Source organism: Camelus bactrianus, chromosome 16 (assembly GCF_048773025.1).
Source record: "Camelus bactrianus isolate YW-2024 breed Bactrian camel chromosome 16, ASM4877302v1, whole genome shotgun sequence".
Lineage (NCBI taxonomy): Eukaryota > Metazoa > Chordata > Mammalia > Artiodactyla > Camelidae > Camelus > Camelus bactrianus.
In genome coordinates, this window is record NC_133554.1 from 34,074,225 (window position 1) to 34,087,938 (window position 13,714).

Below are 13,714 nucleotides of genomic sequence, written 5' to 3' on the forward strand. Positions count from 1 at the left end.
ACAGCACGTGGGGAGAGGGAAGGACAGCCCCAAGTCAGCTTTCCTGTGGCTGAGACCCAGCGGGTGAGAGGTCCCTGACGCTGCCTGTGCCCTGCTCTCAAAGGTGGTGACCAGTGATGCGTGGAGTTTAGTCTCCAGCCCCTTTTTCTCCTCCCTACCCTGAGGAGGCAGAAGGGCCAGAGGCAAGAGGTGAATAGATGGCAGTGGCAGTATGAACTCACCCTCGCTGTGACCCCACCTCTCTGACAATCACAGCTGCTATGAACGCCATTTATTAAGTGCTTACTATGTTCCAGGCACCATGTCAAGCATGTTACGAGCACTGTCTCATTTCATCATCACAACCACACTGGGAAGCAGGTCCTCTTAGTATTCCCATCTTAGTGGGGAGAAAAAGGAGGTTCAGAGAGAGGTTAAGCAACTTTCCAAAAGTCACACAGGCGAGCTGGACTATGGAGGCCACCGGTTCTTAACCATGTGGTAGTGTCCCCGCTCCCTTATCAACCCAGTTTTCCCAGAGAGATATCCTCATAGGAAGAAACCACAGGTTTTCCTCCTACAGCTCAGCTGGGTTGTGGGGAGGGGACAGGGCATCTCTTCTGCGGGAAGTCCAGTCCCATCGGCACTCAGGAGCCCTGGGAAACTGGACCAGCTCCCAAGTGGGAAAGGATTCCCTTTTCCCCTGGAAAGGGAGGATGGGTGGATGGAGGCAGAGAATCAGCTCCGCTGGCCTCTGGCTGGGAGGGTAATTACACTCTTCTGCTACTTAACTTTACAACCTGGGCTGTTGTTTTAACGATGCGACTCGTGTTGGGCTGTCCAATTAATCTCGCCTTTGGAGGCTTTCCGAGATGGGGCGGTAGATCTTATCTCAGGTCTGTGGAAAGAAGAGTGTGCAACCTGCAGTGGGAGGGAACAGCTGCCCTGAGGACCTATGGCCTCAGAGAAGACCCAGAGGAGGAATCTGGGGCCAGGGCCCCTGAGATCCCACGGAGATGGAGCAGGGGAAGTGGGGTGGCTGGGGCAGAAGAAACTGATGGGAAGAGGAAGATCTTTCTTCTCTTGGCATCCTCATTCCTCACCTCCTGGATCTTGACTTTGACCCACCCCATGGCATTTGTCATCCCCAGGAGAACCTCCCACAAGTGTTTTGGGGAGTGGGGGTGGCTAGTAGCACAGAACAGGGCCTAGGAGGGACTGACTGCAGGGCTCCAGAGGTGGGCGCTTCCACTAACTGTTATAAGCCCTGTCCCCTACATAAGACTCCAATCAGAGCTTCTCGGGCTAGCCAGGGTTGGTGCAGGTGCCTGAGCAGGGCTCTTCAGACTGAGATAGCCCCCAGTTTGCTTGGGAACAGGTTTAGGTAGTAAGAGGGAAGCTTGACTTGGGAGTCTTTTGCCTGGAATTAGAGGCCCCACCCCCAAGGCCTCGGGCCAGGCTGGGGTGGATTCCCTGAATTATTTGCTGCCCCTGGCCTCAGTCCCCCTGCCACTGGGTGTGTGTGTGTGTGTGTATGTGCGAGCTAGACTGTGCCCCTCACTGCCCTCTGTACTTCCCCTCACCAGGCACTTACCATACAAGTGGCTGGTCATCTTCTGGCTCCCTGTTAGCTCACAGGGTCTGCCTAGGTCACCTTGATATCCCCAGGATCTAACACAGAGCAGAGGCTCTACAAATGTTTGTTGGATGGAAAAAAAGTCCAGCTCCTTCTTGGGTCTTCCTTCTCCTCCCCCACCCACTCCCTCCTTCCACTAGGTGAGCTGGGGCCATTCCACCCCAAGGAGCACACTTCTCCCAGGGGAGACCCTCACTGGCTCAGTGGGCATGTCCTCTCCCCAGGTGAGCGCTGAAGGTGGGCACAGGGGGCTGTGAAGTGCCAGCTCCCTCCGGAACTGGGCCGGGAGAGAATGTGCTGTGAGGATCACTCACACTTTGGTCATTACCAGTATCAGCATCTTCCGGTTTCACACGGGAGTGTTTGAACATGTGGACGTTATTAGAACATTCCAGAGCTAGAACCAGATAGCTAGTTAGTGGCAGAAGCAACACTAGGATCCAGTGGCTCTAGTTCAGTGCTGGAAGAGTCAGATGGGGGAGAAGAGAAAGCCAAGCAGTCACTCCCAGCCTGGGAAGTCACGAAACCGAACATACCTCACAGCCAGGGCCCAGCTTTCTGTTCAAACTTTAATCCCTGGTAGCTCATGATATGGGGGGATGGTAAGGGCTTGGGGGGCTGCCAGTCGGATTGGTTATAAATATGAGCAGTTGCTTTGGACAGACAGCTGTGAGGAGGGGAATTGCTGGACCCACCCCCACCTATTTGGGGTGTCTCTATGTACACTTATCCACAGAGCCTGTTTGTCCCCATTCTCCCCAAGGTGCTACCCTACTGATGCACCCTCCCCTCCCCTCCCTCACAGTGTGGGCATGTGGATTTGTTACATATTAGGAATGGGTTTAGATTCAATACTCATTGAACTAGATGGATAATTGGATCCATTTTCTATTCAAAGTGGATAGACATGGGACAAGAGGGCTCTTTTAGGAAGAAAGCAAAAATTACCCATAGATCCACAAAACTCCACATTTTCAGTATCCCATTTACCTCCTAGGATGGTGAGTAAGTGTATCAGTTACAGGGGTAATGGGCTGACCTCCAGGAAAAATCAGTGGGTAGGTCTTGATGGTGGTCAACTTGAAGACTCTGGACATGTCCATTGCAATTCTGCGTTCACTCACCAGTGGGGTTGGGCAAGGCCCAAGGCACACAAAGAGAAAAACCCTCAGTGTTTTCTGCTGGCTTGACCCCAGCCTGTCGTGGGACTGCAGTCCTCTCAAGGAAGGGGTGGCTAGACTAGGGATGCTGGAAACAGTCTGGACTCCAGCCAATAATTCTGTCTCCAGAGCCTTTGACCCGCTGGAGGGAAGGTGTCTAGTCCTTGGTCTAGGATTGGGGGTGGGGCAAAGTTTAAGGCTGTTTGGGTTAAGAGGCATGGAGGAGAGAACTCCACCCAGTACTTTTTCTTCTCAAGCTCCTCATCCTCCTGAGGGAACCCATCTGGAACTGGTTTCCTCAGGCCCAGAAGGGGTACAGTTGGGCTGGGTCCTGCCTGGGCTTTGCAGGACGGCTGGGGACCTGACCTGTCCTTTCCTGGACTCACATCATCTGAGGTGGAGCCAGGACATCTGGGGAATGATGCTGATACCAGCCTCCAAAGCTGTTGCCGTAGCCACCGGTGGGCAGGGCCCCTGCCTTGGGTAGATCCCAGAGGGATGGAAGGGGTGGGGAGCAGGGAGACAGGGAGGGGGACCTCCCAGAGAAGTCCCCTTCCTGTCCCCCTGAGTTCTGCTTCAGGAGCTTCTTGTACTTGGAGCGTTTGTTCTGAAACCAGATCTTTACCTATGGGGAGGAAAAGGGGACAGAATGGAAGGTCAGGAGGAGTGTTTGTGTGGAAGGGTATGACTCAGGGAAAGGGATCCAGCAGGAGGAAGTTGTCCCGGGAAAAGGGCAGAGGTTGGGAACACCTGCTCCAGTCCTCCATAGCCCCTAAGTTCCTACCTCTGATTTAGTATCCAGTTCTCTGGGTACCTCCTCTATCCACTGAATCAACCCTCTACCTACCCACCTTACACCTTTTAACACATTCCCCCAATTTACTGGGGGCCAGCTATGAACACCCACCCTGAGAACTGTGAAAATAGGGCTAGGGGACTCATCAGTCATTCACACCTGGGAGTGAGTTTCCAGAGAACACACACGAGGAAGGTTAGCGGGCAGAAAGGATGGGACTGGCCCCACCTGTGTCTGGGTGAGGCCGAGCTGCGCAGCCAGCTGGGCCCTCTCGGGCAGCGCCAGGTACTGCGTGTGCTGGAAACGCTGGTTCAGGTGCTGCAGCTGTAGACTCGAGTAGATGGTCCTCGGCTTGCGGAGCTTCTTGATCGGGGCCTGTGGGCGCCGCTCCGAGGGCTCCGGGGACAGCGGCGGCTTCTCCGATTCTGGGGGCAGCACGAGACGGTGTGTGCACCGTTGAGAGGGGAGGACGCGCCAGCTCAAGGGCTCTTTTGCATCTCGTTTGCATTTTGGCCAAGGGTTAGCAAAAACTCAGGCGCGGGGCTCAGCCCTTCACTATCTTCCGCTCCACCCTCCTCCTTTCAAGCCCCGCGTCCACTGTGAGCAGTTCTTGCCCTCGGGGCGCTCCCACTCTTAACGGTCCTGTGACCCTGGGAGGACAGCAAAGGCCAGAGCGAGGGTAGGGGCGGTGCCCGCGGCGGGGGGCCAGAGTTCAGCCCCGTGCGGTGGCGCCAGCTTGGGGCGGGGCGGGGCAGAAGGGCTGGGACGAGGGCTGGGCTGAGAGGCCTGTAGAGGATGGGGGAAGGGCGTTCCACGCGAAGGGAACTCCAAAGCACAGTTCAGAGGCCCGAGACAGTGTCTGCGTGGCAGCCTCCTTGCTGCCAGTAGTGAGGTGTTCGGAGGGGCCCGGCTGAGTGGGCCTTGAACGCCAGGATGAGCACCCCTCCCAGTATCAGTGGGTGGAAAGTGCCCCAGGGTTTGCCATCGCCTCCCCTATTGTAAGGGCCCCCCTCTCCTGAGGCACACCTTCCAAGACCCGCTGGCTAGAGAAGTCGGCTTCCTGGGGCCCTAGAAGCCCGGTGGGGGCAGGGCAGCCTCCTCCTCCGCCCGGCCGCACTCACAGAGGAGTTCCCAGCTGGCAGGGAAGGTGACCCGGGTTCGGGGATTGCGCAGCGCCGGCCCTCCGGGCGGCTCCTGGATCGCGCGGCGATGCCGCTGCGGGGATCTGGCTACCTCCTGCGTCCGGGCCCAGCCTCTCGAGGAATCTCAGCGGGGGAACGGCCCGGCCGTAGGATGGGGGAGGGAGAGGGGTTCCCTCTTCCGATCCTAGCGGCCCCAACCTGCGCCACTCAGCGGAGACACCTTGGGACTATTCCGTGCAGATGTCAGGGCTGGGGTAGACAGAGCGATCGAGATGCCAGTGGGCTTCGGGCAAGATTCGTCTCATTCCTCGCGGGCCTGCCAGCCGACCTCAGCTGACTGAACGCTCGGCTCGGGTGCCTAGATGCGGTGGGGGTCCGCCTGCGTCCCCCACTCCACCCCCAACCCCGCCTTCTTCCATGGGTCGGGCTCACCCCTCAAGTCAGGTTCTCCGCCCTCCGCCGACCGCACTGACCCGTAGCATTCACCTCCCCCGCATCCCTCACCCGTGGCCCCGGGCCCTGCGGGCTTCTCTGATCCACCCCTGCCGACCCCCACCTCAGCCAATTCCCAGAAAAACTGTTGGGTTTCCGCTGCCGCCCGCGCCTGTCGGGCCTCCCCTGCTTCGACCCTACTGCTCGCCGCCCCGGGCCGCCGCCGAGCAACTACCCGCGCCTTTCTGGCTGCGTGGACTGAGCAAGTCGCAGAGAGCCAGGGAGCCTGCCCTGGCTACTGAACTCTCAAAGCCCTCCGCGCCCTAACTCTCCCAGCGGACCCCTTTCTAAGTTGCTTTCCCGACAGCTGCTTTTCTCCACACCAGTTGCAGCAAGTCATGACTGGATCTGCCCAGGTCGCGATTCTAGAGCCGAAGGGCGTCCCTTGAGGCGGCTCCACGCCTGCCTGCTCATCTGGGTGGTAGCACGCAGCTCACTTGGAGCCAAACCTCTCCCTGAGGCCGGGGTGGACATAGAGTGGGGGCAAAAGGAAGACCCCTGAGCCCTCTCTCACATCCCATCATTTAATGTAGAGTGAGCCAAACCCATTAGTTTCAGCAGAAAATTGCTACAGTCTAGTCTAAGGACGTGTAGTTTTCGCTGGATCGGGGAAAATTCTGTAAAGGAAAGAAACCCTCCACTATCTGATCCTTAGACCAAGAAAAGGAAAGGCAAGAGTGTATAAGACAGGACTGAAAATACCAATCCCAATTGCAGCAATTCTCTTGGATAACCTTGTCCTTAAGAGAATAAGGAATACCACTCCACTAAACAGATACACAGGCACACACTAATGTATCACATTAGCATATATTGAAGAGAAGAGGCCAAGGGATTCGTTTTTTAGAAACTAGATCATTTGTAGTTCTCCTCCCCTCCCCCTAACTGCTCCTCCTCCAGCAACAGACCCAGCAGGGGAAAGAGGCAGCCCCAGTTCTGGCACAAAAGGCAGTTAACTTTTGGGGGCTTTGAGGAAGTTCCCTAAACTCCTATTCTCTGGCCCCAGGCAGTGCAAGTCAACTTGCAAGGGCCTACCCTGGAAAACAGGCTATATTCTCGACCTATGCATACCTTTTCTTTGGACCTCAGTTTGCTCATCTGTACATCAAGAAAGTTGAGCTCCCAGAACTCTAGGGTCACTTCTGGCTCTGACGTTTATGAACTCATATGTCTCAGCAGAGCAACAAGGGAAAAGAGGCGGACATCTTGTCCTGGGCTGACTCCAGCTAAGTTGTCCAGTGAATGTGCATCCTTGGAGGAAATTGTGCCAAAAACAATTGTCGGGGCAATTAGCTGGGGGCTGGGAGTGCAGGGGAATTGAGGTCTAAGCTCAAGCCAGTATAGATGGGTCTATGTATAGTGTTGCATGGGTACTGTTCCTTCAAGGCCCAGGTCCAGGAAGGCACAGCTCCCTGGCTTCTTTGAGGCCTTCCAGTGAGTGCTTTCTCAGGAGCTCAGAGTTGCTCCAGGCAGTGGAACTGGGCCCTAACCTACCCCAAAGGTAAGGGGTGGAGATGACAGGAATGGCCAGTTCCTTTGGCTGGAAGGCTGAGATCCACAATGAGAGAATGCCTGACCCACCTGTGGCTACATTCTTAGAACAATGGGTAGTAGGGTTTTAGCCCCAGTTTCTACCAGGTCAGTTTTCCGATTTGGTCTGACACATCCGACCCGCTGATGAGAAGGGGAGGTGCCCCCGAATAAACCCCCACATCTGCCCTCCGCTGTGACCTAATTTCTAGTTATCAGGCTTTTTGGCTTGAGCACTGCTTTCTGAGACAAGAACACGGAGAGGGGAGACATGGAGAAGGGAAGGAGTGCACGATGGAACGAATCCTCTGGAAGGGGCTAGGCACCTACACCCACATCTGGATTGTTTCAGTTTTCCGTTACAAGTTGGTACACAACTCCTGCTGCTCCAGGGGGTTGGGTAGGGAGCCCTGCCGCCCGGCTTCACACAACTGCAAATCGAAACCAGGTCGGTCTTGAAAGGAGACTTAGATCAACTCGCCCCCGCCCCTCCTTCCCCTCTCCCGCCCCATCCCTTCGCCCTCCCCCCACCCCCAGATCCCGTGGAATCTGAGTAAGGTCTGAATCTCGCCAGCTGCGCCCAACCAGGGGAGGGCGAAGTTTAGGGGCTCACTGGATCAGGACCCCAGAGCTGGGAAGAACCGCTGCGGCCCGACTTACCTGCCTCCCGCTCTTGCTGAGACGGCAGAGACTGCGCCGCGGGTAGCTGGTAGGGCAGGTAGGAGTCTCCGGGGGTCGCTGGCCCGGTGTAGGGATAGGGCAGGAGGTGGCCATATGGCCTGGAATAGGGCAAATCGGGGGCGGCTGCGGTTGTGGGGGACAGGCCGAGCTGGTAGGCAGCCACTACCGATGGGACGGGGGCGATGTCCGGGAAGACGACTTTGGAGGCGTCTGGGCCAGAGAGGGGGCAGGGCAAAGAGGTCATTGCGGCCGGAGCCGAGGCCGAAGGGCCTAGGCCATGGCCCCGCACGGAGTCTGCTCTCTCAGCCAACTCTCTTTTCCGAGCCTCGGGCGTTGGGGCCGGATGAGCCCCCCAACCCAGCCTCCCCCACACTTATCCGGGAGAAAGTGTCTTTCTGAGCCTCTTCTAGCAGAGAGCGCGCGCCTGGGAAAGGGGTTCCGGGGGGTGCCCCCCATGGCTTTTCCCCTCCCCCCTAAATCCATGCCCCCCCAATTCGTTCTTGGGTTCGGTTCCCGGGACCCGACGGGGGTCCCCGCCCACTTGGACGCCGCGGATTGGTTACCATACGCGGTGACCTCACGGAGGCCTGCGGCCGGGGCCCGCCCCCTCAGGGCAGCCTGGGGTAGGGAAATTCAGAACTGGGAGATGGGAGGAGAGCGGTGCGCACGCTCCAGGCCCATCCATCTCGGGTTCCGCTTCTTGAGGGGTGCCGGGGTTGCAAGGAGATTAGGGCAATCTGGCCGAAAAGCGAGGGAGTTGACGTGGCCTCGATGCCCCAGTGGCAAGGGGAGAAGCGCGGTGGCGGAGGCGCTGCGGCTGCAGGGACGCAGGGAACCTGCAGGCGCGCTCTCCGATTCTCAGGGATCCGCCCCGCGGCTGTGATCCCGCCGCCACGGACTTTCAGTCCGTGAGTCGAGACCAGCCCGGCAGCTTATTCAGCGCACCGGAATGCGTCGCAGGCAGTTTGTTGGTAAACAGACGCCAGGGCAAAGGAGGTACCGCCCGGAGCCCAGCCTGCCCCGCACGCGCGCGGCGCGCACGCCCCAGCGGGGCGTCCTCGGCCTGGCATGCGGCGACCGCAGCGACTGCACCTCACCGCCCCCCGTCCTGGCTTCCGCTTCCGGCAGGGGCCCGGGTTTGGTTGCGACACCACAGCTTCTGCAGGCCCCCGAGGCCTCCGGAGGGATCCGGCGTCTGGGCTTCTGCCCGTGCGGCGCCCCGCCTTTCCTGGCGCCGCATGAGGCTGAAGCCCAGCACGAAGCCGGACAAAATCCGGGGGTGGGAGGCAAGTCCAATATGATGGCTCCTCGGAGGGCGCAGGAAATACAGCAAGCCAGGCTCAGTGGCCACACCTTCCAGTCTTTGTGCAGGGCCTGCTTCTAAACATTAGTACCCAAGACCTTGATGCACAGGTATATATATACCACATATACCACTCTTTATGGCGACAGGTACACAAATACATAGAGACTCCATTCAAATACAGCATATACCAACACACAGGTGTCTACACCGATGATCACATTAACATCCTTCCATGAACAGAGGTTCATTTATGGATCTACAAATACAGAATATGGGCTGTGATGTACACACATTTAGACACCCAAAGATGAATAGAAATACCCCTGAATAAAAGCACTAGAGTTGTCTCTTACACAGGCCCGCAACTATACAAGTCAAATTGTCAGCGTATACTCTTGAAAATACAGAAAACCCAAGCATATAAACATTTGTGTACTTGTACCCACCCTATGAGAGACACCAGTCCACACATATCTAAGCTGCTTTATATTAGGGGAGGGACAAACCTACAAGTTCTTACAGATTCCCTAGCATGTCCATATACACACCTTCTCTCACTTGAGTGTGTGGACAATTCATGTTTGTATACACATGTGTTCTCATTATCAGGGTGCAGAGTGAAGGCAGCAGTCTTAAAATGGGAGGGGGTGAGTAGGAGAGGACAAAGATCAGAGAAAGAGGGAAGCTTAGAAGAGTAAGAGAAGGCACTAGGGGGTGGCCAGGAGAGACAGAAAGTTTGATTGGAGTGTGCAGTCAGGTGCCCTGAAGGGAGGAAGAGCAAGTTGGCTTCAAATTGGACTCCCTCATAGAGATGAATTTTTCCAAGAAAACACTCCTCTGGCACCTGGCTCTGAGTTCTCCAGCCTGAAGCCTTGGAGCTTCAGTAGAAGGGGCTTTGCGGGGGACCCCCCTCCTCTGAATAGTTGGAAACCCACTCCCCTGTCATCCAACAGGATATGCACTGTTTGCTTAGTTGAGAAATGCTGTTTCCACATGGGACCACCTTTCCCCCTTTCTTACCCAACTCCAGCCATGCCACCACCTCCTTAGCTGGAGCTAAGAACTTTCAAGGACATATCCTTCCAGACCTTCCTCCCTGTCACACAACAGTACTGTGGTGGGTTCCAAGGACGACATCTCTGCATGCACCAAAGGAAGAGGATGCCCTTCGGGGTGGAGTGGGCTGTCAGGGAAGGTTTCACAAAGGAGGTGCTTTTGAGGTGGAACTTCCTCCCAAGGCCAAGTACCCAGAATCCTTTCCAAGCTAGACCTAGCAAGAAAGGGCAGGGGTGGCTTTACCAGCAGACCCCTGTAACTGTTGACTTTGGGCATCCTCCAAAGGCAGGAGACCCATAGTGAGAGCCTCTTCTAAGTTCTCATGGGGTCCCCGCTGACCTCATGCAGGATCCTCACCTCCATGCAGCAGAAGGAAACATCCTGCAGCCCTTTAGACTTCATGAAACACTCATAACATCCAAGCCCTCTGATCTTTGCTGAAAACCTATGAAGTAGGTACTGTTATTATCCCCAGTTTACAAACAAGGAAACCTCTCCCTCCATCGTCACCTCCCTCTTCAGGGCTCTCTCTCTCCCCACATCCTGGAGAGTGTAGAGCTGGGGCACCTTGCTGGGAAACTTCATGGTCTCCTCAGATGCAGACTCCCCAGGGAGGGTTCGCCTCTGACAGTTGCCACATCTCACCAACCTCGGAGCCTGGGGAGAGAGGAAAGGTGGAAGGGATAGGCATGGGGTTTAGGAAGGGCTGTAAACCTATGTTTGATCAGAAGTGGGAGACTGCTGGCCTGAGAAGTCTGAGGCCTGGGTTCCCATCCCAGCTCAGCCGTGAACTGGCTGGCTGTGATAACCTGAATCAGCCATTTCCAGTCTCTGAGACTCATTTTATCTAGCAAAATGAGGGAGCTACGCTTAAGACCTCCAAGCTGTTGTCATTTAATTTAGAACGACTTAAAAAAAAATCCCCAAAAGTAATAAAACCAAAATGGAGGAGGAGGAGGAGTTGGAGGAGGGGAGGAAGTAAGGTAAGTAGGCAAAATCAAGGGACTCTCTCCTGTCATTACCAATACGACAGCCTTCTGCTTGTCACAAAAGCCAGAGTGACTCTCCCAGTTCTTTCTCACTCAGGTCCTCTCCCTTAGCGGAAGGGGCCCACTTGGAGAACACATGTCAGGGCCTGGGAGCCGCCAGCGGGGTCCCAAGTTGGGGACACGGAGTCGCCAAGGTCTCGGGAATCAACCGTGGCGCGGTGAGTGGACATGAAAGATCCGCGCGGTGCACGGCGGTTTGCACGCTCTTTGCAGTTGCCTTGCTAACACAGTCCCACCGGATCCCGTAAGGATGCTTGGCGCAGAATCAGCGCCCTCAGAGGTGGGAAGTATGCTTCACTCGAAGACACCCGGAGTTCGGACTCTCCCTTGAAATCGGGAACTCCCTCCGAACGAGTGCCCCTTCCCGACTCCAGACACGTGGTGGGTACAGGGCTCACTGCACAGTCCCTGGGCTCGTAGGGGGCGGACAGCGCGCTCCTAAGCAAAGGAGGGTGGGCGTCTGCGACGGAAGCCGGGCGCTGGGGTCTGCAACCAGCTGCAGGCTCTCCACACAGCACCTCTATGGTTCTGCCCTGGGGAGCAGTTTTCACCGTGACCCCGGTCCAAGGTCCTTGGCGGCCATTGCGGGATTATCCGCTCCGTTTCTCTTCTATCCCACCCACGGTTCCTAAACGAAATTTTAGTTTAGTTTCATCTGCTCTCTGTGGAATTTAAGTCCGATTTGGCAGGGCTTTCGTAGTAACTCGGTTTGGGGAAACTTTGTAAATTATTCTGTTTGGTGGAGGTGGGGGGAGGTGAAGAATCCTCACTCCTTTGGGCCGGGAGAGCCGTGGTAAAAGCCCCCCACCTTCGGCGAGGCCGGGGAAGGGGCAGTCTGTAGAGGTCCACGTGCTCTGCCACACGCACACTGGGATTTGACTTTTCCTGAAATGTGGATGGATTATTGCTGCTTTTCTTCTTTGTGATGAAGCAGTGAATGGGCGATGGCGCAGGTGGCGCGGCGGGCTGGTTCCTGAGGTCACTGCCAGCCCCGCCGCGCTCCGGATGAGCTCACCTCCACGCTCCCACAGAGAGCTTTCGCTGTGACTGGCGTTCCCGCCTCATATTCCAGATCACCTGGGAGAAGTTCCCGGGGCGGGGAAGGGGGAGACCTTGAGGTCAGCACCTCCTCGAGATCTGGGCACTGCTCGGCAGGCGGGCTCCCCACGAGGTTCTCCGGTGTGCTCGGTGCTCAGCCACTCTCCCCGCGTCTTTGCTTTATTTCCAAAGTTCACCTCTAGTCTGGGAAAAGTCTTCTATTTGGGCTTGACTGGGACGTTTAAAGTACACACATATATGAGGTCACCAAACACTTTAAAAACAAAACAAAACTACGAACCACTCTTGGACCAAGTAATCCCCACCCCATCGCCCCCTAAAAAGAAAACAGTTAATAAAAAAATTGGGGCGGATTTGAATATGCCTTGGAGGCCCCGCCCTGCGCAGTGAAGGAGCCACGCGGCTGGCCTTGGTCCCGGCCCCGCGCGGGAGCTGGAAACCGGCCGGGTAGGGGGCGCGGGAGTTCTGGACTGGCTTTCCAGCGCTGGACCCGGTGGGCGGACAGACCGCAGGACGGCGCGCCGGGTGCCCTCGGGGAGCACCGAGAGCCGGCAGGAGGCCGAGAGGACAACCCGGCTGCAACGAATTCGCGCGCTCCGAACGAAGGCAGCTCGGCCGGGTGCTCCAAACCTTTCCGGACCCTAGCCCAGAACCTCGGGCGTTCCGCCGACATCTCCATCTCCCGGCCCTGGGGGGAAGCCGCTGGTAGAACGTAGCTGGAGTGGGAATGGCCGTCCAGGGAGCACAAACGGGAAGAAGCGGGTGTGCGCACCAGCACACACAGACACACACTCCTATAACCCAACAGCCGCGTTACACACTCCGTGGGCTACCACGCCACACCCTCAGCACACACACACAACCACACAGGTACACGCACGTTACTGTGTGGTTACTGGTTTCATTTTCTGACTCCCGGACCAGCCCCTTTTGAGATCCTGAATGTTTTTCTTTCACAAGAAAACGGTAGTTCTAGTCCCTGCATCCTAGTCTGGGCCGCGGGGTCGGGGAGAAGGAGAATAGCTTTACCTCTGCTAGGCCGGGCCTGGGAAAATGAGGGGAATGTTGCCTTGGGGAGGCTAGCGGGACCAACACGCGGGCGCACTCCCAAATGGGAGAAATAATCACAAGTACAACCTGCACCCCTCCTGCAACCAAACCCGGCAGCCTTTCCCCATGTGTACCACCGCGTGGGGCTCCGGGGCATCAGGTCTGGAGTAGGGGGAGGGTGGACAAGGAGGGAGAGTGAGAGACAGCTCAGTCCCTCCCCTGCTCTTCCCTTCTCTTCCAAACCCTCCCCCACCAGGCTCAGCTAAGGGGGGCTGGGGGCGCAAAGGCGAGAGGAGGGGCCCTTGAGCGCTTGAGTCTGTTTAAAGAGAGGGAGGTGGCTCGTGCAGCTCCTCCTACCCATCTACCCTCCGTCCTCAATCACCCCCATTAATTACCACTGGAAAAGGATCAAACACAAGAAGTTCATCAACTGCTGCCTGGAAAAGGCTGGAAGACACGGAAGTGGGCAGAGATGGGGGAAGGTTTGTACTTACGGGATGGGGTGGGGGCTGCGCCTCCGAGGGGAGCTGAACTGAGCTGAGTTACCCTTTCAGTCTTCTCAGACCAGTTTGCCCCTCCCCTCCCCTGAAGACCCTTCTCAGCTTGTGCACCCAACCCGCAGCAGTTCTGGCTCTACCTAGGGTGAGGGGCGGCTCCCAAACTCTGGGGGAAACAAGCCCTCCCCAGCCCAAATTCTGGATGTGGAAAGTGCCCCAGAACTAATGGGGAGGGGGAAACTCAGTCCCATCTCCTAACCACCAGCCAACCTAATAGGGGA

General features: G+C 56.7%; 1 protein-coding gene across 1 annotated transcript; it reads right to left on the minus strand.

Annotated features, from left to right (window-relative positions):
- Nucleotides 1–2,487: 2,487 nt before the first annotated feature.
- Nucleotides 2,488–8,511, minus strand: DLX4 (distal-less homeobox 4). The gene is made up of 3 exons (XM_010949199.3): nt 7,396–8,511; nt 3,800–3,996; nt 2,488–3,400 (listed from the first exon to the last, which is right to left on the minus strand). The coding sequence occupies exons 1-3, from the start codon at nt 7,658–7,660 to the stop codon at nt 3,158–3,160; spliced, it is 705 nt and encodes a 234-aa protein (XP_010947501.2). The 5' UTR covers nt 7,661–8,511; the 3' UTR covers nt 2,488–3,157.
- Between the last annotated feature and the right edge of the window lie 5,203 nt (nt 8,512–13,714).

Excerpts from the sequence above, each read along its gene's own strand:
- DLX4 (XM_010949199.3), bottom strand. The coding sequence starts at position 7,660 with ATGACCTCTTTGCCCTGCCCCCTCTCTGGCCCAGACGCCTCCAAAGTC. Across the intron at positions 3,997-7,395 it reads TCAGCAAGAGCGGGAGGCAG|AATCGGAGAAGCCGCCGCTG; the intron begins GTAAGTCGGGCC and ends TGCTGCCCCCAG. Across the intron at positions 3,401-3,799 it reads TCGGCCTCACCCAGACACAG|GTAAAGATCTGGTTTCAGAA; the intron begins GTGGGGCCAGTC and ends TCCTCCCCATAG.